This window comes from Carassius carassius, chromosome 30 (assembly GCF_963082965.1).
Source record: "Carassius carassius chromosome 30, fCarCar2.1, whole genome shotgun sequence".
Classification (NCBI taxonomy): Eukaryota; Metazoa; Chordata; class Actinopteri; order Cypriniformes; family Cyprinidae; genus Carassius; species Carassius carassius.
The window spans coordinates 25,691,887-25,717,441 of record NC_081784.1 but is presented as its reverse complement, the minus strand read 5'-3'; the positions used below and the strand labels follow the sequence as shown (position 1 = coordinate 25,717,441).

The 25,555-nt window shown below is 37.8% G+C and overlaps 3 protein-coding genes across 5 annotated transcripts in view; all 3 read left to right on the top strand.

Annotated features, from left to right (window-relative positions):
* Positions 1-25,555, top strand: part of LOC132110972 (vesicle transport protein SFT2A-like) — a 277,590-nt gene that overhangs the window by 23,458 nt on the left and 228,577 nt on the right. Inside the window, exon 8 of one of the 2 annotated variants that reach the window (XR_009424702.1) lies at positions 7,175-7,414. Coding sequence is in view for 1 of the 2 variants with exons in the window: in XM_059518122.1 (XP_059374105.1) it covers positions 7,175-7,214 (40 nt within the window). In the remaining variant the exon portion in view is untranslated. Of the gene's footprint in view, positions 1-7,174; positions 7,662-25,555 lie in introns of those variants that run through there. The other variant, XM_059518122.1, reaches the window with a different exon arrangement.
* On the top strand, positions 9,203-11,264 carry LOC132110968 (proline-rich protein 18-like). The gene is made up of 2 exons (XM_059518119.1): positions 9,203-10,434; positions 10,500-11,264. The coding sequence occupies exon 1, from the start codon at positions 9,352-9,354 to the stop codon at positions 10,114-10,116; it is 765 nt and encodes a 254-aa protein (XP_059374102.1). The 5' UTR covers positions 9,203-9,351; the 3' UTR covers positions 10,117-10,434; positions 10,500-11,264.
* Positions 11,635-25,555, top strand: part of si:ch211-130h14.4 (uncharacterized) — a 34,849-nt gene continuing 20,928 nt past the window's right edge. For both annotated transcript variants that reach the window (XM_059518369.1, XM_059518367.1), the window contains exons 1-8: positions 11,635-11,708; positions 12,046-12,147; positions 14,053-14,184; positions 14,989-15,135; positions 16,760-16,849; positions 16,954-17,083; positions 17,273-17,388; positions 19,780-19,881. In XM_059518369.1, the coding sequence (XP_059374352.1) occupies positions 12,061-12,147; positions 14,053-14,184; positions 14,989-15,135; positions 16,760-16,849; positions 16,954-17,083; positions 17,273-17,388; positions 19,780-19,881 (804 nt within the window). In that variant the 5' untranslated portion in view covers positions 11,635-11,708; positions 12,046-12,060. The remainder of the gene's footprint in view (positions 11,709-12,045; positions 12,148-14,052; positions 14,185-14,988; positions 15,136-16,759; positions 16,850-16,953; positions 17,084-17,272; positions 17,389-19,779; positions 19,882-25,555) is intronic.

Below are 25,555 nucleotides of genomic sequence, written 5' to 3'. Positions count from 1 at the left end.
CCACTCATACATAAATCTTGTAACAGCAATTAACTTATTTTCTGAAATATGTCATGTTTTTATCGCTTGAATCATGCTACAAGTTATATTCCAAAGCCCCAAATATATTGCAGTTAACCTTATGCTAGCAAAATAAGCACAATGTATGCACACATTTCTATTGATGCAGAATGAGAGAGACACGTACAGGATACTAGTTTCCCTTTTCATTTAAAATAAAGGTGTGCATGCAAAAGTTGTTTATAGTGAATGTCCTCATAATCTTTGTTTAATCCAAATGATGATGCAACAGAAGTGCTCTCTCTCTCTCTCTCCTTCTCTCTTTCCTCTCTCTCTCCTTCTCTTTCCTCTCTCTCTCTCTCTCTGTCTCCCTCTCTCTCCTTCTCTCTCTCCTCTCTCTCTCTCTCTCTCTCCTCTCTCTCTCTCCCTCTCTCTCCTTCTCTCTCCTCTCTCTCTCTCTCTCTCTCTCTCCCTCTCTCCTTCTCTCTCTCTCTCTCCTTACTGTCAAGTAACTTTAGTAACTTTTGCATTGTTTTACTTACTTGCTTTTGACATATCCGATTGAACAACAAACTTTACAGTGAATGTTTAACATCATATTAATTGCATATATGTACTTCATAGACATCCTTAATCTCTAATGACTCCATTCTACTCTGTGTGTTCTCTAAGAGTTTCTTTGTCTGCTCACAGCGTTGTTCACACGCTGTGTAGTAACGGCTTTTGTTATCAGGCATTTTAATGAGTTTAGGTGCATCCCTAATTTAATTATTATTTTATTTAACAGATTGTTTCATCACTTAAATATGATTTAATGTTCGTAGATGTTGTAAAATAAGGCAGTGAGAGGCTGTTCATTCCAATGATTTTAGCAAAGTTTGCTGTGTTGCTTGGCAATCATAAAAGGTGTACAGGTAAAAAATTTAAGACAAACAATATTTGCACTGTTATTGTAGTCCTGCAGCTAGTTAAGCATGATAATACAGCCAGGCTTGTATGGGCTCTAACTGAGATGTGCGACACAGGTTAGCCGTGTGATGAGTCAAACTAGATTAGCTGAAATGTCAGTTTAAATTCCAGTTAAATTCGGTAGAAGTCAGAAGTTTGTCTCCACATGGCAGCGTGTCAGATTGTGACACCCTCTCTCAGTTCATGTCTGTTGGGTGGGATTGGGTTGTGTACACATGGGGAGCTGAATTCCCTGAATGAAAATGTGTTGTTATTTACTCATGGCCTTCACCATATGGCACTAATCCCCTGCTGAAGCGCCGCTCTCCCAGTGCCATGCAGAAGGCTGCTTGTTTTTCCACCATCTCATCAAGAGCCAAGTAAATGTATTTATATGAGACATTAACAAAGATGTGTAAGAGGCATTGTGCTTATCCAGATCTGTTTCTTTGTTGGGGCTCTTTGTGACAACCTACACTCTTTTAGGAAAAAAGCTGTCATTGGGGCAGTACAATGGTACTAATGTGTATAGGAACCAGTATAGACACTTGTGTGTACAAAGGTTTACATTGTGTAAAGGTACCGCCCCACTGACAGCTTGTGTTTTTTTCTGAGAGTGTACTGAGACTCATTAAAGAACGTGTGCTCTCAGTTGTTGAAAGTGTGTTGTATCTTAGTTAATATGCAGTTGAAAATTATTGTCAAACGTTTATAATTCATTTGTATTAGCCTGCTTGTCATGACCCTTAAAGGGATAGGAATGTACAGGGAGTAAAATTTGGAGAATAGTTCATCTTAAAGTGCAAATTCTGTCATGGTCTGCTCTAGAGCTGAAACAACTAATCGATTTAATCGATTAAAATCGATTATTAAAATAGTCGTCAACTAATTTAGTCATCGATTAGTTGCTAAACCACTTTTATTTGCCGTAAGCGGCTCATTTTGTGCATATTTTAAATCTGCGATGACCAAAGTGTAGCAGTAATGAGCCACCGCAGGTTTTATTCAGCCAGTACAGCAGGAGAAGTAGCGAGCCAATAGCTGGCTTCGTTTTATGTCACGTGCTTCCCGAACTGCGTCTGCAGCAGCGAGATTGTGGAGACAGATGGCAGTGGAGTAAGCTTGAGAAAGAAAAAAGCGAAGATAAAACTAATCGAACGAAGTCATCCAAAGTGTGGGAGAACTTTAATTTGAGCCTTCAAAAAAGAAGAGTAACCTGTAAACTCTGCACTACTGAACTGTTTAAGACTTTTATTTGTGCGGATTCTCCAGTACAATGTTGTTTGCAAATGTTTAGTCGTTAAAGCTGATAACATTGCTTTTTAACAGTTAACATTTAAAGATTTACAAACATGTTCTGTGATCAGTTTGTCGTTTACCAGTTCATAATGCAGTCTTGCAGCCTAATTATGACTGAATGAGAGAGGTAAATGTTTAAATGTATTTGAAATGCCCTTTTTTTCTAAGTATTCACTGCTCTTTTTCACACAGCAGGTTATTTGTGTGTCATTTGTTTTTGTTTTGTTTTGTTTTTTTTTTGTTTTTTTGGACAACCTTTTGATGGATTTTACTTTAAATTGTGAGTTCCATTCAGGTTTCATGCCATTGGCACTTTATTCGAAGGATTAATTACAATTTCACAGCATAAGCTATAAAGCTGTTTCCCAGGTATAAATTGTGTGTTTACAGGAAAAAAATAATAAAATGATATGTACTGCAAATTTATTCAGTTTTATTCTTATTGTTCGTGAATAAGATTCCTTAATAAGCTTTGTTCGGGATGTTAAACTACTTTACGAGCCCTAAGGACTGCCATGGTGAAAACATTTGAAATTTTGTGAAATTTGCTAGAGTATGGGTCAGTGCTCCAGCTTTATTTTTGATGAGGATATGACCATGCACAATGGTTAAAATCTCTAAAAGTCTATGTTGAATGATAAAGACCCTTTGTTAATAATTTAATTGGAAAAAATTGGCAAAACTAAAATATAATTACATAAAGATTAATCGTAAAAATAATCGACAGATTAATCGATTATCAAAATAATCATTAGTTGCAGCCCTAGTCTGCTCACTTTTATTATTTTCTTAATTCTGTGGAACACTAAGAGAGGAGATTTGGAAAAATGTTTGTGCTGCTCTTTTCCATATAGTCAAGTGAATAGGCTGTCAAGCTCCAAAACAGACTGAATAAAAGCACGATACATGTACCATTAAAGGTGCTGTATGTAATTGTTTTTTTCTGTACTGAAGTAGTCTCAGCCTCAGATGTCGCTCCCGCGGACCGTTGGCTGAACGTCTGATGCATATGGTACACAAAAGTGGAAACACTTTAGGAGTTTCGAAGTCATCATCGGATTGGTTGAATTATACAGGATTTCCGGGAGGCATGTGTGTCACTTTAACGTTCTGCCACCAAACCCCCTCACGAGAAAAGAAATCCACCGCGTTTATAACTGTGACGACGAGCGATTTTCAAAAGTATGTGAAATATATAAAGTTCATGGCATAGAATCTTTAAAATACGCCAGAGAGTTTTACGCATCGGTTTGTTATTATCGCGACATTTCCACGCCCCGAAACGTGACTCTGAAACGAAATGACCTGTGATTGATTGTTTGACATGTCGGTCAAACGGCCTCATGGGTGGCCCTTGGCCAGTGAAAGCTGCCATGGATTCCAGACCTTAAGTCATCAGTCTGCAGGTCTGTCAATGCGAGACTAGTACTAAACCATATACTAAACCAAAAATACTGTTGCATGTTTCCTAAATATCCACAAAGTATTTAGTTCACATGCTTGTTTCTCTGAAAAACAATGCTAGAGCCAGTTAGTCTACTTTGGAATGTGCGTTCCGTGTCAGAATGTCTGTTTTAGTTTTGATCTGTGTGATTCCGCCCACTGTCAATTTACCCAATAGTATTTCAACACCTTGGGGTTGCCAGCTGGTGGAAAACACAGCCATGGAAGATAGCAAATGAGCTGAGTCAGAGATGGTAGATTCTGCCCAACCTAAAAAGCCTCGGCATCCATCTAAAAAGCACTAGAGGCAAATTAAAATCTGGATAAATTAATTATTCATCTTACAGTTTAAGGCTTGTCGCTTTCCACTGTCAGTCGCGCTCATTCCTGTTAGGTGTCCTCAATCTGGTAACCCGTGTGACCCTCGACTCTGAGGAGGAAAGGCGGAGACAAACAACTCTACAATATTTTTAATTTGGATTGCTGTACCCATTTACACCCATTAGCTGTCAATATCACTGCACCTTTAAAGTAGTGCAACTTCAGCGAAGAGGAAATGGAGAAGGGCAGCATGGACATCTAAAAAAAATTCCCTTTTTGTGTTCCACTGAATGACATGAGAGTGAGTAAACTACAACAGAAGGCAAGAAGAAGGATAATGTGGTGAAGAAAACTGCAGGTGAAAATCATAAAAGACATGGGACAAAACAAATAACGTAACAAAAAAAACCCGTAATAAACAATAGGCATCGTAAACAAGTCACAGCACACAAAGCATTCGAGAGGCTTTGACTGGAATTGGATATCCAAATAGAAAATAATTTTTATAACATATAGGATCTCTTGCTGAACCCGACACCCCCCTTCTTCCCTGCCAGAGGTGCTGGTGCGTGTTTCTGATGGATTCTGACAGCCAGGACGCCCCATCCCCCACCAACCTTACACCCTGCCTACTTCACAAAACAATTCCTCCTGAATGATTCCCTCTGTATTCCACCTGCTGCTTTAGCTTCATTCAAAGACCGAACCTTGGACTCCTCTTTCCATTTATCTAGAGATGGTTCATCTACACCATTGTTTCATTGTTGATTGTTTTCCTAGAAATAGCCTCACCTTTCATCAAGCTCAGTAATGCTGTTGTTGAGTGGCTGGGAATCATGGGTTGGGGCTTTTTTCATTGTGTTTCTACTGGATTAGCATGAGCAGGCTCCACGTCATCAGCTGTTTATCCCACTGATCTCTGTTTTGAACATTGGGCTGTGCACATGTTTTTTCATGAGCATGCTGCATATCCACAATCTAATATCGTGATGATTATAATGCGCTTTTTATTTGGCCATTAAGGTTCTTAAAGACCACGTCATTAGATTAAATTGACTGCCCTTCTTTGTCTCTCAAGTATGAGTGTGTTAAGATGTTAAATAGTTTTTTAAACAGTTTCCCCTCATCTTGTTGGAACCATGTATGACTTTATTTCTTCTGTGAATCATTAAAGGACTTTTTTTTTTTATATAGTAAATAGTGAATTATAGTTGTATAGTTTATTTCATAGTGAATTATAAATGGTCAGTTAAAGTTTTAGTTATTTTGCTGTTTTTATCATTTGTATTAGTTATTTATGTCTTTACATTTTATTTAATTATTAGGTTTTAGTCTAAGTTTATTTAGTTTATTTTAGTACTTTAAACAAAAATAAGAAATGTTGTCTTGGCGACTAGCTAAATTAAAATATGTTTCAAGCTTTTTCTATTTTATTTTTTACATTTCAGTTCATATTTATTTTATTTTAAGCAATAACAAATGTTTATACTATAATATTTACTTGAGATACTGAAAATATTAGGCTGAGAAATATTATCTTAGCCCTAATATGGAGCTAATGTTGCATTAAATATCTTGGCAACAATATAGTATACGCCAGCTTGAAATAATGGTTCCCTCAATTAAATATATATATATATATATATATATATATATATATATATATATATATATATATATATATATATATATATATATATATATATATATATATATATATATATATATAAAATAAATAAAGTGAAATCAAAAAGCTTTTTTTTAGCTTTATAGTCCTCCTTTTCTGTATTCTCCTTATGTGTAACAACAACACATTTATATTTGTGGAATAATATGCTTACAATAATCCCTTAATGTATCTGCTTTTGTATTAGCCCAAAATGTGTTTTTTTTTATTTCTGATTATTAAGTTCTGGCTTATTCATCTTTTTTGAGGAAATCCGCTCGTTGTGCTGAAGAGCCGGGGTTTCCGTTGCTTCGATATTTCATCAGAATGCAGGGGGAGTTAATCATCATTTATTTATGTGCTGTATGTGCAGTGCTTTAAAGGCTAAACACTAAACCGTCTCCTGATCGTGATGCAGTCTGGGTGCGTGTAACGCAGGAGGGATGAGTAACAGATCTGCAGACGTTCGTCAATCTCCCTCCTTATTCTGTCGTTCTTTTCTCTCTATGATTCTCTACCTTGACTGTTTTAACGCCGCCTCCACTTTCTGTGAATTTTGAGCTTGACAAAGTCTGCATAGCAACACATTTAGAGAGGGTGACAGAGACGGAGGCTGAGACGAGGAAGGCACCGTGACCTTGTTCTGCTGTTGCCTTGGAGACCGTGATGGTTACCTCATCTCTTAGCTCCACATCAGGACTGGGCCACATTGCTAAAAATATTTTTCAGCCTAATAATTCCATCTCAACATTTATTATGTATTTGCTGTTTTTTCCTAATAAGACAGGACCATAATTTTCAACCCAAAAAAAATTCTGAAACACAAAGCATCAAAAAATTGTAAAACCGGTCTAAAAAAAAATGACAAAACCAGTCTAAAAAAATTATCTGTTATTTAACTATTTCACTGTATTTAACTTTATTACATTAACATTTATTGTTAGTTAATGTAAGCTCAGATTCATTAATATTAACAGATACAGCTTTTGATTTTAATATTTATAAATATTGAAATTAACATTTATATAAATGAATGCTAAGATAAATGATAAATGGATATTTTTCATTGATAGTTCATATGAACTAATATTAACAAATGTAGCCTTATTGTAAAGTGATACCACCAAATGGTATTTAGGAAAATTGCTGATTTAGAAAAAAATCATTACAGTCATCAAGATCTAGGGGGGTCAGTTATGCGATGGTTTCCCGCCAAAACAAGATCAAATATGTAAGAGCTCTGCCCAACGACAACAAAGAAAAAATCGTTCAAAACAAGCTGGGGTTTTTTTTTTTCAGAACAAAGAATTAAATTGAATGTTAAGGCAATAAAGCGCATTAATGTGGAGCTATCGGGTTATTTGGGATTAAGTATGGTTCATCAGTATTTTCATTATCCATCTGTTTCTCTGGATTTTGCTGTGAGCCTCCCATCCGTATGTAATACTCTTTATTGAGCTGCCAGCTGTAAACATAAATGTCTTTTTGTTTTCACAGGGATGCTGTTATGAAGTGTTTCACCACCTGTTTGAGCTGAAGTATCCAGTGTCTCATCTGACGACCATCCTGAATACTAAATGTCAAAAAGGATCTCCAAACCACACTGTTTTCAGTGACCTTAAAATAACATTTCCTCTTGTCTTAATATAATAATTTTAAAAGAGAACTGTGTGATATTAAGAGTATATGTAATATTTGCATTTATTACAAGCCTTATCGTTTTTTTTTTGTTTGTTTGTTTTTGGTCTGTGGCGGATAAATGCTTAATAGATAATAAACTGCCAGTGAAATCTGAGTGAAAACAAGTGCCTTGTTATAACACGTGACGTTTATAAATGAACTCAATTACTACACTGTTCACTTTTGTACAGGGAAAAAAAATGCATTTCTACCAAATATATTAACAAAAAATGGAAGAAAAGCCTTTTCGTATGATACAGTACCATGCACCAAATAAATAAATGCAGTAGTCAAGCTTTGTTCATTCATCGTTTTGTGATTTTATTTGTTTGTTCCATAAGGATTGAATGTGTCATATGTTATAATCTTCAGCCCGATGTGTTCAGAATAATGATGTGTGTAATGTTGGTTGTCTGAGCCCAGGGCAACTCAGACAGCTGTCTCACCACACACACACACACCGTCTCAGGAGATCCGCTGATGGCATCTAACTCTGTCGTTGTGTGTGATTCATCTATGAAGCAATACGTTTTGGTTTAATACACGTATACGATTGTCTCTTTCATGCACAGATATAGGTCTGCTCCTCAGCTCCGAGTGTCACGTGTTCTTCACATGACCTAATTACCTGAGTGGCTGGTCTGTTTTTAGACTGCTTAATTAAGGAAACAGTGGTTCCAGAGATGCGGTTTCCATGACAACTGTGGGAGTGCTCTGTTTTCTTGAGCATCTCTCCTCCACAGCATACCTCTATGCACAGTGCTGATCACGTGTCAGTAATCACCGTGGTGAGATCGTGGCTATAGCTGTCGGTGAACCATCCAGTTTATGGCTGAGAAGATGCTTTAGATTTTACACTGCAAAAAAACACTTTGTACATACATATTGCTTATATTAAGAATATATATATAGGCTGTATGTCTAAAGTGCAGATGTTTAGTCCCACATATCAGTTCTCAGAGCATTTTAGATCTGGCAGCACATCAGGTTGCTATGGATCATTTTGAAGTAATAATTGAGGCTGAGAAAGAGTTTGCCTGTAATCCCTGTGATTTAATTCTGAAGGCAATCTATGGACGTTGTTTGCGAGAATGAGCCTCTCTTTGTGTGCTTCTTAACAGAAGGATAATCCTATTGATTCCCCCCTCATTTCACTGGGGTTGAAACACATTGGCTGGGTGACGGAACAGCTGTCACTGTGAAATTACGAATTGCTGGAAAGGAGGGCGACAGATCGATAACGATGGAGGCCGCTTGTCTTTAGCCTCCTCTGGGCTCTGCCAAGGTCACCAGGGAGAAAATACTGACAATCAGCAAAAAAGTGCCATCGGTTGCATCTGCGTTATAGCGCATTCCGATACATTGTTATTTCAAACCTGTTATTCTGTTCTAATTCCTTATAAAAAAAAGCTAATGTGCAGATAAATGATTTTTATTTATTCATTTATTAGACTAAAGTCATGTTAAAATAATTGTAATGTTAAGAAAGGGAAATGGTATGGATGACATTACATTGGATAGAAAACAATATTAAACTGACGCATTTATTTTGACGCACAAGCACATTTCCAATAAAATGTTTTATTTGGTTTAAATAAAGCAATAGTCATAGAGTTAATTATACATATATATATATATATATATATATATATATATATATATATATAATTAACATATTTTTGGATATTGATGAACTACGCAAGTGGTTGCGCAGCTAGAACAGTGTGAACATGGCTGTATTATTTTGTATCGCACTTGTGTGCGCATGGCTTTGTTGTTTTTACTTTTATGCTGTGACCACGCCCCTTCTTCACGACACCAGATAAACCCGCATATACCCCGCCCCTTGTCAGTCTAGAATTAAAATGCGGAGCGAGAAGAAGGGCTACTGCGTCTAATACCCAAAGATCCGGTGGACCGAGGCGGATGGAACTATTTCTCACATCATTTACGCACAGATTTCTTCGTTATTTTGCGCACCGATAGCGTTTAAAATGCCTTTTCCGCCGATAAACTTGCACTCACGGATATCATCGCCTAGAAAGGAGCTGTTCAGAAAAAAGAAGAGCAGGGACAATGTCGCGCCTCCTCAATCCACGTTCAGTCAAAGAACAGGAGACGACAAGGAGTCGGAGAAAGATAAACTATCCACATCGTGGCCATCGGCCCATTCAAAGCAGCTGGGACGAAGCAAGCCGAGCAGAGTCCCTCCAGATCCCGAGATGGACAGCAAACATTCGTGGTTGAGCGTCCCCAAACCCTTGGCTACCTCATGCGAAAGCGTCCCACGGTCAAGTTCTGGAGAGTCTAGCCATAAATACGCCTCCAGGACCTCTCTAACGAAAGGATTAGGCGAGCAAGAGATCCACTTCTCCCTCAGCCTGACCCCCGAAGCCATCCTGGTCATCCAAAAGCGCAATCTGGAAAAGCAGATGATGGCCAAGCAACAGAAGTGCTGCGCTTCCGCGGACCTGCGACACCGGCGGGTTTTCCCGTCCAAGAGAGCTCAGGGCAGCTCCAGTAACAAGAGCTCCGGACCTGTTGCCAAACTGGACGGTTCCAATGACATTAGCACCATTGTGAAGATCTCCCTCCTCAACGATCAGTACAAATATGATGATGTGGAGTACGAGGAGGAGGATGGAGACGTGGACGAGACTGTCATGAGGAAATGCAAAGAGTGGCTCAAAGGTGTGGAGAGTGCTGCTGCTTTTGGGAAAGTCGATAAACTGTCATCTTTGCCTCATCTTAAATGCTGATAACCTGAACTACTTCATTCCACAAAGAAAGGTCCACTGTGAAGACTTCAGTTCAACGCGTTCTTGCGTTGAAAAACAGCTGTATGGAGCGCCTTTGTAACGTTAAACTGTGTTTAACTGGACACACCGTTTTAAAACACAAGGCAAGTGTACATAGAGCAACTGTAAAAATAAATAAATAAATAATAATAATAATAAAAAACGCGCAAACGAAAAGAAAGAACATATCCTGTGTTTACATGGGTCTCGCACACAGGGCGCGCGCTCTTGTGTTCGCAATCACCTGAAAAGCGCAACAATGGACCGCCTATTTTGAACGTGACTGTGCAACTTGGCAAATCTTGGCACATATACGCAAAAGGCACTGAAAAAAACCGCAGTAGGCTATTAACATACACCAACAATGAGACCAAAACCGATCCGGTTTAATGAAAGAAGGCGTTATATGTGAACGTTATAAAAATGGAACAGAACGCAGAGGCGTTTAATAAACGGAATGTTTCCACCTTTACACGCCATTTAAACTTGATGGCGCAAGCTGCGATGCGCTGGCCAAAAATGGCCATTTGACGCGGCGCATATAAAACAACAATAAATAAACATCTTAGACTGAACGCAAGAGCCTGTCCTTTGCATACACACACACACACACACACAGCTTTCATAATGGACTGACTGGACTGGAATATTGTTGTTTTTTTTCTGCACTGAGAAATATTGCTGATCACTCAGAGATTTTTTTGCAGGTTTACTTTACGCATTGACTGAGAAGCAGTAGTGTTTTTGCACATTGCTATTGTTTTCACTTTGCTGGGCTGAATGACAGATGTTTGTTTCAATCTGTGGAAGTAATAGCCTACGGAGAATGAAGAGGGACAGGATGTGAATGTCAACCAGTGAAATGCATCCAGAGGCCATGGCCCTTCCTTTGTGCCAGAAAACAATAGCTGTCAAGGCGACACTGTCTGAAAGCCTTAGAACAGACACTTAATATCTGAGAAAAGTGTGTGTGTATTATGGACTCGAGGACTGTTTGATCGACAAACCAGCCATGTACAGTATTTATTTTGCAATGTGGAGGTGTGTTTATATGCCGTGTGTTGTTCCAAGTCATTTTTAAGGGTTCTGACAATAAAATCAAAAAGTTATGTTTTCCCGCTTATTATTTGAATGATCTTCTCTAAGTATTCAATTGATTGTATTATTTGATTTAACATTCCCAATACTGTATGTAAGTTATTTACTTCAACGGTATATATTTTAAGTGGGTAGAACTTGAACAAAACATGCATACAATAGACAAAGTAAAATGAATGGGCAACATGCTATTAAAAGAACTGAGGTTGTGAAGCTCGCACCATGACAACGACCCCTTAAACACAGATCAGATCTGAAACTCATCACACTTCGCTTTGAGCTCTTTCTGTGGAGTAGCTGAATTTTACTCTACAATTAAAAATACTTGAGGTTTAGGCAACTGAGTAGGATACATCATACATAGAAGAGCTGTTTGCTTGTGGGGAGGTCCAGTCTAAGTACAGTAGGTACTGTATGTTAGTAGGCCTAACTAATATTGAAAACTTCGAGAACTGGTAAGTTTTTTTTTTTCCCGGATCAAAATTTGTATATGTTTATGGGAATAACAATGCTGATATATTTGAAAAACGTGTTTTCATGAGCAATAACAAGATAACATCAAAATGATGAATTTAGGTAGCTGACTGCATTCAAAATTATTGTTTCTTATGTCTTATCATTTAAGAGTTATTTACCCTGCCACGTTTAAGTAAACTGGAAAAAGTTAATTAATATGGTGAAAACTTAAGCAAACTTAAAGCACATCAAGTAATGGGCCTACATATTATAAACTCAAATCTTAATGTTAAACAAACAAACAAAAATGTAATGTCCACGTTGTCCTCTTCATAGCTCACTGGCCTGATTATGACAATGAAAACTGAAGATAGTTATAATGTCAGCTCACTGCCACCTATCCTAGACTCATACACATCAGCACAGTGTCCCGAAAAGGTATGTGTGACCCTTTTAAATAGTACTAACAGAATTAATATAATTAACAGAATAAAACACTTTTCAGGCAAAGTTTCATATAGGTTTAACAGGTTGATTACCTTAGATTTTCTAAAGAAAAAAAAGAGGAGCTTATACACGTTATCATTGTGGGGAAAGGAATCTGTGCATGGGCTCATGTTTTACCCAATCAAACATATTTCTCAGTGTCTGACAGTGTGAGATAGTGTTGGGAAAACTGAGATATAATTTAGGTATAGCCGTATCGAAGGATGGTAAAATTATTTTCACAAGGTTTGGTTTCATTACCAGTTACATTCTTCAGTTAATGAGGAAAGATCATTGTACTAAAATATTCCAACAGTTTTTCCTGCACTATACTATTTTGCAGCTCTGCATCACAATACTGAGTCTATAAAGTGCTAAACCTTTAGTAAGTGTAGTCCTATTCCCATACAAATGGCTCTTTTAATAGGACGAAGGTGCTCTCAGAGATGAATTCTGACTCATAATCCAAATAATATGTTTTATGAAGTAGCTTATATGCCACGTTATTTTGCCTCCTTGAAAACAGTTGTTTTAATATTACAAAAGTTTGACATTGACATTTGACATAATAATTGCTATTCATATCAAATAAGGGAACCAACTTTGTCAAAATGCTGTATTCAAAATCCTATTAGCTCTAAAAAGACAATATAAATGAAATCCGCTAATTGTTGATTCAGTTCAAGTAACTATATTATTATTATAAACGTTTTTGTTGCACTTTCTTTCTTTTAGTTATACAGGGGCTAATGAATTGTAAGTCTTGCTCATATGAAAATAGTTTACAGAACAAAACAAAACTATTTGATATTTGTTGACTATTAAACACAATGGAAGATTAATGATTAATATTTCAATTTTGTTGTTAAAAATACACATTATATGTTTGTTTTGTTGTTGTTGTTGTTGTTTTTTAATGAGAAGTATTATTAGGAAATAATAATAAAAGTTTCCTCGGTATTTAATCCTGAAAAGAATGTCAATGGAATCAAGGAAGCCGAATCATTTATGAGAATCAAAATCAGAAACAGTCGATATATGATTTCCTGTCGTTTAGCTGTGGTGTGAAACCATTCAGCCTTGATTCACGATAGCGGACACACACAGTGCTGAAGCACCACTTCCAGTCATCCTACAATCACATTTCCTAATTTAATAGACAAGATAACTGTGTGCCCCTTCACCTTCTCTTATTGCTGTGGCAAGAAACTGATTAATGCTGCCCTCTTCTAAAAGCTCTTTGTGAACGGCCACAAAGCACGAAGTGCCTGTACTTACAGTACACAAGGATAAGGACAGTTTGCTTTTCTGTTTGTGTTACTTATTTAACATAATTATTTTCCTCATACTGTCATTAAATGTCATAAAATAAAGCATAATACCATCTGTTAAATATTATTCTGTATCCACAGGACACCAGTTGCACCTTTGAAACAATGTAAGCTATGCAGGACAACCTTAACCAGTGCTGCACATGTCGGTCTGAGCATTCCTTAGTCAGTGGTGCACAAAAGAGTTGTGTAACAATAAGTGCCCAGCATTATAAGAGGCTAGTATACTGCAGTTTAATATTTTATTCAATATATTATGACAGGGACATGAAAATGTACCAAAAAGTCTGTACAATCAGCAACTTGTACCAATGTACCATCAGCATCTTGTTGCTTATTACTGTAATTTGCACTCTTTTAATCATCTTACAAGCTCAGGTTCTTTGGCATTTGAGAATGATTACTGGCTAATTCTGGAAAGCCCATGCAATTACTGACTGCAGCGTTACGATCTCTGTGACCAGAGAAGACAAGAGCACAGATGCTGTTGGCTCTTGTCATCCAAGTGTGATTTTCTCTCCAAAAGGCAGCCGGTCAGAGGCAGAGGAGACAACAAAGCCCCAGCAGAACTGGCAAGATGCAGATGGCGATGACTTCTGCTCATGCTGAAGATTCTGATCAAATGCTTGAGAGAAAACGAAAAGCTCTTCTAGATCAGGTACTATCAGTATTCCTTTCCAAATCAATAGATCTCTTATAAGAATCTGCTTCTTACAGTATATGAACTATAGAGAAACCAGGTCATATTGTTTTCTAGGTCCTAAATATTTAAGGTAGTCTGTTCAAATTGGCATTAAATTGCAGCACATAATAAACCCAATCAGTAATCAGGATGCTTTGATATATTGAAAGGCTAGCTGGATCCCAGAACAAAGGCCCAGGTGCAAATACTGTCAATGAAAGACAAGACTGATTACCATAGATTCAATGTAGACACCTCAACGTGGAAAAGGACCACAAACAGATAGTTCTCACTTTTTATACAAGCTGCACTGTAAAAATGATTGATAATTGCTCAATCTAAAAAACATAAAAACTAATCCAGACATTTACCTCCAAAAACAGACTGAGAATGTTTCATTATTGGAGGCATTTTAGTGCCTTTATCTATTTTCCTTCTATATTTTAGAGTAAATTAACCTATATTTACTTTTTAAATAGGTGAACTAAACCAATTAAGAGGTGCTTAAAATATCATTTTGTACTGACATTGTTTATAATAAATTAAATATTCTATATGTATTTTTAATTTAAATAAATAAAATCAGTCTAATCATAGTCAAAAATAAACTTCAACTAAATGATCTGTTTATTTGAAGTCATGTCAATAAGATCTTATATTCTATATTAATAAATAAATACATATTCTGTATGTATAAAAGAGTTGACAGTTTCACATTGTTCTCTTTTGCTCTTTTCTGTCACGCACCGATGCTTTAGTTCTCGTTTTCTTACATTCTAGCGCCATCTGAAGACATACTACAGACTACAGCGTGTGAAAGACGTGCTTTCATACCAGCATGCTACACGTCTGAGGGAAAAGGTTCAAAGACAAAGACAAGAGATGAAGCACCATGATTCCAAACTTAAAGAAGGACACATAAAACAGGTACACCCTCCAGGAATCAATGACTAATTATAACTAATCTGTGTTTATTAATGAGAGCAAAAACAAGTATAGTGATTAGTGAATCTCTCCAGTAGAAGGCAGTGCTGAGAAGGAAGTGTTGCAGTGTTTTCTGTTGGAACCATTTTTCCTGTTTTGCTGATTATTTTTTTTAATGTAGGTTTAGTTAACTAGCTTAAGTCTTGTTGAATTGAAACTCTCTTCTCTGTTCTTTTTTTTTTTTTTTGGTTCAAGGCCATTATTGTGAATGTTGTAAACCAACTCATAACTCATAAGAAATATTCATGACAGTGTTCCACTAAAACCTTACCAGCAACTGCGTCGACAATTATACAAGTAGACACACTTCCACTTATTGCATAGCCCTGAAGAAATTAAGAAATGCTGTCCCAAACATGCTAAACTCCCAAAAGGAAAGAAAAAAATCACCTGTGAGACCTCTTTAATATAACAGCGTTGTGAATAAAATAAGGTCATATTGAGACATCTGCACCCTAGTGGTCTCACAAGTGTCTCCTGTAGAGTTTCTGAAGAAATCTTAACAAAGTCTCAGACTGTTCAAAGTAGATTTGAATGCCTTATTTTGCATGACCACATTATATAAATAACATAACATCAACATCACAACATGCATTACATTACGTTTGCATTACTTTTTGTTTTGGTCTGGGCTTGCTTATTTGTTTTATATAACAAAAATCCTAAAGTTAATTTTTTTTGCAACTGTAAAGGCCCTTTCACAACAAAAGTGAAATGAATAAGCCTCAGGCTGAAGGAAGTGCCTCTCACTCTGCACCTCACTCCTGTTTCTCTCAACACTGAGACAAGAGAGCTTTCAGTGAATTAATGGGAAGACAACTTGCATTACTTATTTAAATAAAAAAAGTAACTAAGATAATTTGTTGTAAATGTAAAAGTGATGTGTTACTTTGCTAGTTACTTGGGGAACGTAATCTGATAACATAACTTGTGTTACTTATAATGTGTGACCCCCAACCCTGAGTGTGACCACCCTGTCGTTGTAATATGGTGGAAGCAGTTGGTGTGGACTTGCGATTGACTTTGATTTTGTCCCTCTGGGTTGAAGACAATAAAGAGATAGAGACTGGGGGGTAAGGATGTGGGGGTTGGGGTCTTTGGCTTATCAGTCTCCTCCTATAAAAACAATACTTCTTCAGTTGGCTGTAACTGTGTCCTCGAATGACCAACACTGGAGAGGAGGATAAAGGGAGAGCTATAAAGGACTTTATGGGCTGCCACTAGGAAACCTTTGGTACAAATTGCTGAGCAAATGAAACTGGCCTGTTGTTGAGCCGTGGACACCTGTTGGGGCCTAATTGGTCCCTGTTGTAGTTACTGGCTTCCTGTGGTTGCATGCTTGCTTCTCATTCATTTTGTAAGCTGGGGGTTCCTGGCCATACTAAGACAGCACTCCTTGCGGGACCTTTGGAATGGAAAGAAAAACCGCAAATGAGATCTCAATTGTTTCAAGATCTCGACTGTTTCTCAATGTTTTAACCTGTACCTTGATTTGTCCACATGTAAGTGTCTGCAATCCACAGTTAGAGATCCTCTTTGCATCCTCAGTTTATTCTTTCTGCCACAGAAGCTTTTGACCATTCAGAGGGCCACCAGATCAACCCTCACACACGATGATGTATACTTGAAGTGTCTTCCTAAAACACGCTTCTACCTGGTGAGACCATCTTTACCTAGCTTTCTCTCCATTGATATTTACTAGGACTTTATGTGATTAGTAAAATGCAGATGATCAATCATCTCTAATCTGGCCTACATGAGGTTCTGGAACTGCAGAAACAGCTGACACGACTCGGGTATCTTCAGAGCCGCGGGGAACAGGAGGTGTTCAGGGTCTGGACAGAACAGCACCGAAGCACATGTCAACTTGAGAGGCAACTACAAGCATTGGGTGAGGAAGAGAGAATAATGACTAAACAAAACATTGAATCAGAGTTGTGGATGAATCCATTGCAACTGACTGTGTGTACCAGTTCACAGAACTTTATCAAACTTACCAAATCTAACAAATCTTTTTCTCTACTCCAATTTAAATCTGGAAAATTTTGGATGCTCATTTGTTGTCATTTCATGCTGGCAGAACACAGCAGTAGTCCCAGTTCAGATGTTACTCTTGAGAACCTGCTGAAACAGAAGCCTGGCTCTCTGCCGAAACTTCAGATCACACCTGATGACTCCACAGCACAACACCAACATGTAAGGTTATGCTCATTCAGTCAGTCACTGGCTGAAAGTCGAATTCAATTGCTTTTGTATTTCTAAACTACTTAGAAAAACCAAGTCAGTTCATTTCAACTAATGGAATGCAAAGAAAATCTTTTATTTAGAGTGATTAAAATGCTGCTGCAGTTGAAAAGGCCTGCAACTATCCTTTCTCCCCATGCTGTTTAACCTGCTGGCCTTACACAAACACATAGTCTGCTGGAAGCCAGTTGAAAAGAGAATTGATTGTTCATGTAGCAGTGAGATGATCAAACAGGACCCCCTCTCTCTCATTGGTGGAGGTGAATCTCCTTCAGTCAGCACATCATGGACAAACATCACCCAGGGGAGAATGTCTAATTTATTTCACACACAAAACAGACTGACCAATTTAGCCTGCGATGTCACATGATGCTGGAGGTCATGGAATGAATTAAACTGTTTGGAAACCTTAAACAACCTTTTTCCAGAATAAAGAAAAAGTCTCTCTCTCTCTCTCTCTCTCTCTCTCTCTCTATGATAGATAGATAGATAGACAGATAGATAGATAGATAGATAGATAGATAGATAGATAGATAGATAGATAGATAGATAGATAGATAGATAGATAGATAGATCAGTCACAAGCGTCTAGCATGTGATCTAGCTTGCAACCACCAGAACAACATAAGTAGAAAGAATATATTTTAGGTTTGTCTCGTATAGATGATCTTAGAAATTTTGTATTTTTGTATCCTGTATATTTTCAACAGTAATAATGGTCAGGTTTGCCAAGTCAGTTATTGAGCGTTTTTTGAATATGAAATCAAACATTTCTCAACACTTTCTTCTAAGACTAAATTATCTGAGCTGTACTTATCACCAACATTTGTCTAATTTGTTTCTATTTGAATTTGTCCTAAGGAATTTTTACTTAGAACTATGTAAAATTCCCCTGGGACACTGTTACTAAGTTCTTTGTGGTTGTCAAACTTCACAGACACAATAATCACAGCTGAGCCCAGAAATAGAAATATTTGAGATCTGTAAATTACACATTTGAGTCTATTTCTTTGTATGTTTACCTCTATGAGAGATACTGAGTCACATTATCTGTCTGCCATGTTGAATTTCACCCCTTTTTGTTTTCAGGATGGACAGTCAAATCTGTCTGAGAAAAATTGCTCCATCGTCACTGAGTTGAAAGTAGAAATATACGGAACAAACTGTTCACACACCCAAGTATATTTATCTATTTATTTTCCCAGAATATTTATTTTGAAACCAACATTAGTGGGCTCTGCCCATAGCTAAACCAGTCATGAACTTAATCTTCATTTTCCACACAAATTAATTTTACTCTCATTCTATCTACTGCTGTTGTACAGGCTTGTTACATGTCGGTTAGTTGCAACACAGTGCTGTGAGGAAGCGCTGTTCTGCACTGCAGTGCTCTGGAGGGCCAGTTTGCACCCAGCAGACAAAGTGTGTCCTCACGCGGTCGCTGTGATTTTGCCAAGCAAGACATGTTCCTGGACCAATATCTTCTGATGATCCTGAATCAACATCATTTTCCAAAAATACAGACTTAATCCAATCCCTACCCCTACCCATAATTTATTTCCTAAAATCATTTGGAAATGATAACTGATTAACAAGGGTGTAGAAGCACCTAACTCTGGTTGTAAGCCTAAAACAGATTTTCTTCTGAAAAGTTATATCTCAATTCTGATTGGAATGTTGTTCCAGGATCAACAAGGATCCAGGAACTTTGTGAAATCACACTTGCCATCCTCACGTGGGTGTGCAGTTAGCGGGTGTGAGCTGGGCTGTGTCTGAGGCTCCTCTTGAGAAGTAGCATAGCATTAAGAATATATTAACAACCATACACTCACTCCATTGGTTGCTCTGATGTATCGCTCAGGCTTGGCCATGTTGCAAAGTGGGAAGAAAGTGGAGATCTATCTCAATCAGAGAAAAGCAGTAAAAAGCAAAGTGTTCTGTTCTTTGTGTCCATTCATTGTGTCACAAACTTATAAAAATATTTTAAACCAAAAATAACAATTCACTTACCTTCATGTCGTTCCAAACCTAAATGACTTTCTCTCTTCTGTGGAACACACACACACACACACACACACGAGATATTGTGTAAAAAGTGTCATTGTTTTTTTTTCTGTTTTTTTTTTCATATAATGAAAGTCATTAGGGCAAAACAACTAAAACAAAAAGTTCCAAAGGTTTGGAACAACATGAGGGCAATTGAGCAGAGTGTTTAAACCAAGCCTTTTTAAGGACCAGTTCTCACTATTAACTAGTTGCTTATTAGCATGCATATTACTAGCATATTGGCTGTATATTAGTCATTATAAAGCATTACTGTAATCATGTCTATTTATTTCACAGATGCCAGTCTCACCAAGAGGAAATGAAGGAGAGGCGAACACTTTCCAACAACAAGGCAAACAGAGCTGTGGACAAGAAAAAACTGAGCTCATGTTTCCTGAGGTAAGTGTAAAACCACAGTGTCTCTGAACTCAGTAAGTAACACAGGGAGGCAAACACACCTGCAAGGAGTCTCACACACAAACATAGTGTACATAACCCTCACATTCACCAACACTTATAAAGACAAGTGACCGCTCAGTGTAGTTGTGAATGGTCTACTTTTTGTTTACATTCTGAATTCTATTTTCCATATCAATAACTTTTGTAAACTCTGAATAACTATATAGCTATTTCACTAATTTGCAATATAATCCATTTCGCTTGGTCTGCTAATGAAGCAGTCTCTAATATTAGTTGCTAGTGCACCTCTTGAACCTGGGGGAATGGGATTTACCTGCACAAAAGAGAAGCCACGAGCCACAGATAAGGTCAAATACCATTTACATTAAGCACAAAATGAAATGAATGCACAACCTTTCACTCTATTACATGGGTGACACACAAAAGTAATAAATTTGACAATGTCTGGCATCTAATTTAAATTATATTATTTGAATACTGTACAACTATCTTGTATCAGCTGGCCTCCATTACACTCATGCCTCTAAACCTCTCATCTGTGTCATGGCACCACTGTAAATGATTCTTCTTCCAGCTGATGATTGCCAGCATGGGAGATGGGCATATTAACAATAACACTAAAGACTGCAGAATTTTTTTTTTTTTGCGTCAGTTGCTAGTGCATCTGATGAAGCCAGGGGAGTGAGGTTTACCTGCAAAGCTATCTTGTATCAGCTGGCCTCTGTTATACTTATGCTTCTAAACCTCACTCTCAACCAGGTCACGGCACCACTTTAACAGGTTCTAATTTGGGGAAAAAACTGATTATTGCCAGCATGAGAGCTGGATACACTAACGACAGCACTGAAAACTGCAGTTTTTTTATCATCAGTCGGTAGTGTGACTAATGAAGCCAGGGGAGTGAGGGTTACCTTCACAACAATCCTGTTATATTTACGCCTCTAAACCTCACTCTCATACGGGTCATGGCACCACTGTAACTGGTTCTGCTTGGGGAACAAACTGATTATTGCCAGAATGAGACTTTGACACAGTAACAAAGGTGCTAATGACCTTAGTGGAATTGGAATTTGCCAAACTATCCGAGGGTGAAGGAGCAAAGCGACACCAAATCCATCCCTGTTTCTACTGCGGTGAACGAGGCCATCGCTGTCAGAGATGCCCACACAAGGCCCAAAACCCCATTATGGTAAATAACGAACACTTCTCTCTACCCAGTAATCTGTCCTTCAAACCTCCCCTTTACCTTAAAGACTGAAGAACTGTCCATGTCGTTAACAGCAATGATTGACTCTTGAGCCACATTAAATCTCATCCATGAGGATATCGTCAGGAAATTCAACCATGTAACCCACCCATTAAGATTAAAGCCATCAATGACACTACAATTGGAACTGGAATAATTCATCAAACCAAGACACTATCCCTACAAGTCGGTTTATTTCACCAAGAATCCATATCCCTCTATGTCATTGACTCCCCTAAGCATGAGATCATCCTAGGATTTCCATGACTGTCCGTTCATGACCCCGTCATATCCTGGCATCAAGGTGAGTTGACCAAGTGGTCTGCCTTTTGTGAGAGTCACTGTTTTTCCTCAGTTCCTCAACCATGTTATACCACTAGTGAAAGTCCCATCAGTGCCAAGGCAGTCAACACGTTATGACGACCTGGCAGAAGTCTTTAGTAAAGCTAAGGCTACACAACTACCCCCTCACCGTCCCTGGGACTGTAGTATTGACTTACTCCCCAATGCTATGCCTCATATTTACCCGTTATCTCGAAGTGAAACCCGAGCCATGGAGGATTATATTGAAGAGGCATTGAGTGCTGGATTCATTCGACCCTCTACGTCTTCAGCTGAAGCAGGCTTCTTCTTTGTGGAAAAAAAGGACAGAGGACTGAGACCCTGTATTGATTTTAGAAGATTGAATAATGTCACAGTAAAATTCCGCTACCCCATGCACTGGTTCCTTCAGCCCTGGAACAGTTCCGTGAAGCAAGAATAAATATACACATTTGGGTAATTCGATCTACGGAGTGCATATAACTTGATTCGAATTAAGGATGTTGACGAATGGAAAACTGCCTTCCTCACTACTAGGGGGCACTATGAGTATCAGGTCATGCCGTATGGACTTGCCAATGCAACAGCTGTCTTCCAGTCCTTCATTAATGAGATCTTAACGAGACTTTCTGAATCAGAATGTAATTGCTTACATTGATGACATTCTTATATACTCCAATTCAGAAGCTGTTAGATGTTATTTGTCTAGGAATATTATTAGATGTAACAAAAGTTTTGCATGTGTGTGTCAATATAGTAACGAGAATTTGCTATTGGAAATGAACAGACAACCATCCATAACCGAGTTGAAAGATTTTAATTGTTCAACTGCAATAAAGTGAAGTAGTAACAAAGGGAAAAAAAAAAATAATAATGGAGAATAATAAAATAATGAATATTTACAATTAGTACAACGTAACAAGAGTAAACAGATCAACAGACAATCTGGGGAAGAGGAATGAGCAAGAGAGTGGTGCTTAAATCAAAAACTGAATTTAACAAAACATCTAACGCAGTCAGTCACTGGTCCGACCCATGAAAAAGGACATACTTTGGACCTTGTGTTGTCGTATGGTTTATGTATTACTCTCAGTGAAATATGTGACACAAGTATTTCAGACCACCTGCCTGTTTTTCCCAATTCTGAGATTTCACCCTGTGCTTCTGCGCAACCCAGTGTGCGAGCAATTAACCCTTTAACTGCTTCACAGTTTTCTAATGTTTTTAAGGATTCATTGTTGTACAATCTTGATGACTGTAATCTCAGTGTAGAAGAATTCACGGCCTTATTTGACTCTACTTGTACTGAGATTTTAGACTCTCTCGCTCCGTTGAGGAAAAAACGTCCCAAAGTTCTTTCAGAACCCTGGTTAAATGACACTACCCGCTCTCTCAGACGTGCCTGCAGAGTAGCTGAGAGAAAGTGGAAAAGAGATAAACTTAAAATCTCGTTCGAAATGATGCAGGACGCATTATGTAAATACCAGAGAGCAGTTAAATCGGCTAAAACAAAAAAAATTCTGACCTCGTAGCCAGTAACAGCCAGCGGCCTCAGGTTCTTTTTAATGTATTTAATTCTCTCGTTAACCCACGTGATTCAGATTGTACTGTGCCATCTTTAATGTTATGTGAAAACTTTCTGAAACATTTTGTGGACAAAATTGCTGGTCTCAGTTTTCCACCCTTTACAGTTATCAGTAACTCCCCTGATTTTTCTTTTTGCCCAGCTGTCTTTCAGCAGTTTGAGCCGGTTAAATTCTCCTATCTTTTTGACATAGTTAAACAGCTACGTCCTACGACCTGCCCCCTTGACAGTATTCCTGCACGTTTGGTTAAAGATGTCTTTGACACTGTTGGGCAAAGCATTGTATCTTTGGTCAATGCATCTCTCAGCTCAGGGTGTGTACCATCTGTTTTTAAACATGCCATTGTACAACCACTACTGAAAAAGAATAACTTGGATCCTTCCAATTTGTCTAATTTTAGACCTACATCTAAACTCCCCTTTTTATCGAAAGTCTTGGAGAGAGTTGTTTTTAATCAACTTCAGTCATTTATCGATAAATTTAGTCGAAAATTTTCAGTCTGGTTTTAAGCCCCGTCACAGTACAGAAACTGCTTTTTTAAGAGTTTCTAATGATCTTCTTTTAACTGTGGACTCTGGTAACTCTGCTGTTTTAGTCCTTTTGGATTTGACTGCGGCCTTTGATACGGTTAACCACTCTATTCTTTTATCTAGACTTGAACACTGTGTCGGCATTAAGGGCATAGCCCTTAAATGGTTTCAATCATATTTGATAGACAGAAGTTTTTCTGTTCACCTTGGTGAATTTTCGTCATTTTTTTGTGGCGTCCCTCAAGGGTCAGTATTGGGCCCTATGTTGTTTTCTTTGTATATGCTGCCCTTGGGGTATATTTTTAGAAAGCACAATATCACTTTTCACTGTTATGCAGATTATGTACAGATTTTTTTGCCTGTCAAAACTAATAACAAAGCTTCGTTTCTGTCATTACCAAATTGCCTGAAAGATTTAAAAATATGGTTGGATCAGAACTTTCTTTGTCTTAATGAAAATAAGACTGAGATTGTTGTGTTTGGTCGTCCTGGGGATTTAAGTGCTTGGGTAGATGCACTTGGTAATTTAGGGTTATATGTTCGTCCATTTACCAAGAATCTCGGTGTGATTTTTGACAGTGCTTTTAAATTTGAAAAACAGATTAGTTCTGTTGTAAAAGCCAGTTTCTTTCAACTAAGACTGTTGGCTAAAGTCAAGCCCTACCTGCCACGTAAGGAGTTTGAAAGTGTAATTCATGCTTTTATAACTTCTAGATTAAACTACTGTAACTCTTTATATGTTGGTCTGGATAAGTCATCTCTTCAACGCTTACAGTTAGTCCAAAATGCAGCAGCTTGGCTTTTGACTGGGACTAAAAAGTATGAGCACATTACCCCTGTCCTAGCTTCACTACACTGGCTTCCTGTCCGCTTCAGGATTGATTTCAAGATTTTATTGTTTGTTTTTAAGATTTTAAATGGGTTGGTGCCTGCGTATTTATCAGAGCTTTTACATGTCCATGCCCCCGTTAAAGCATTAAGGTTATCCAATCAGGTGCTCCTCAGTGTTCCAAGAACTAGGTTAAAAATAAAGGTGACCGGGCTTTTTCAGTGGTGGCACCTAATTTGTGGAATAGTTTACCTGTACACATAAGAACTGCTCAGACTGTTGGAATTTTTAAGTAATTTCTTAAGACACACTTGTATTCCTTGGCTTTTATATCAAGCTGAGCTGTGACATTGGTATGTTTTTACTGTATTTGTCGTATTTGTGTGTGACTCTCTATTTTTCTTTTCTAGACATTGTTAAGCACTTTGGTCAACCATGGTTGTTTTTAAATGTGCTATATAAATAAATTGAACTGAAATTAACTGAATTCACACCTGAAACAAATAAAGTACACAGACATACACGACAAGCATATGCAGCAACATACACACAAACAAAAATTACGTAGTGCGGCGTACGTAACACTCACCCCCTTAAAACTCAACCTAAAGCAGTATTTAAGCTCTAGATAAGATGTCAGCAATGATATTTTCTGAATCCTTTTTACGCTTTATGATCAAGTTATAATTTTGCACAATCAACGACCAACGCATAAGATGTTGATTGTGATTGTACATTCTGGACAAGAACACTAACGGATTGTGATCCGTGTACACAGTAACAGGCAGAACAGATGAACCCACATAAACCTCAAAGAATTGCAAAGCCAGAATTAGACCCAAAGCTTCCTTCTCAATGGTAGAATAATTTCGCTGATGTCGGTTGAATTTTCGAGAAAAGTAACAAACTGGATGCTCAAAACCGACATCATCCTCTTGAATAAGAACAGCTCCCATGCCTAAAGCACTAGCATCAACTTCCAATTTAAAACAACATGTAAAATCCAGAGCAGCAAGAACAGGTGCACTAGTCAACAACAACTTTGCACCTTCAAAAGCTTGTTGACACGCATCAGTCCAAATAAAAGCATTCGCTGGGCTAAACAAACTGGTTAGAGGATGTACTAAAGTGGAGAAATTTC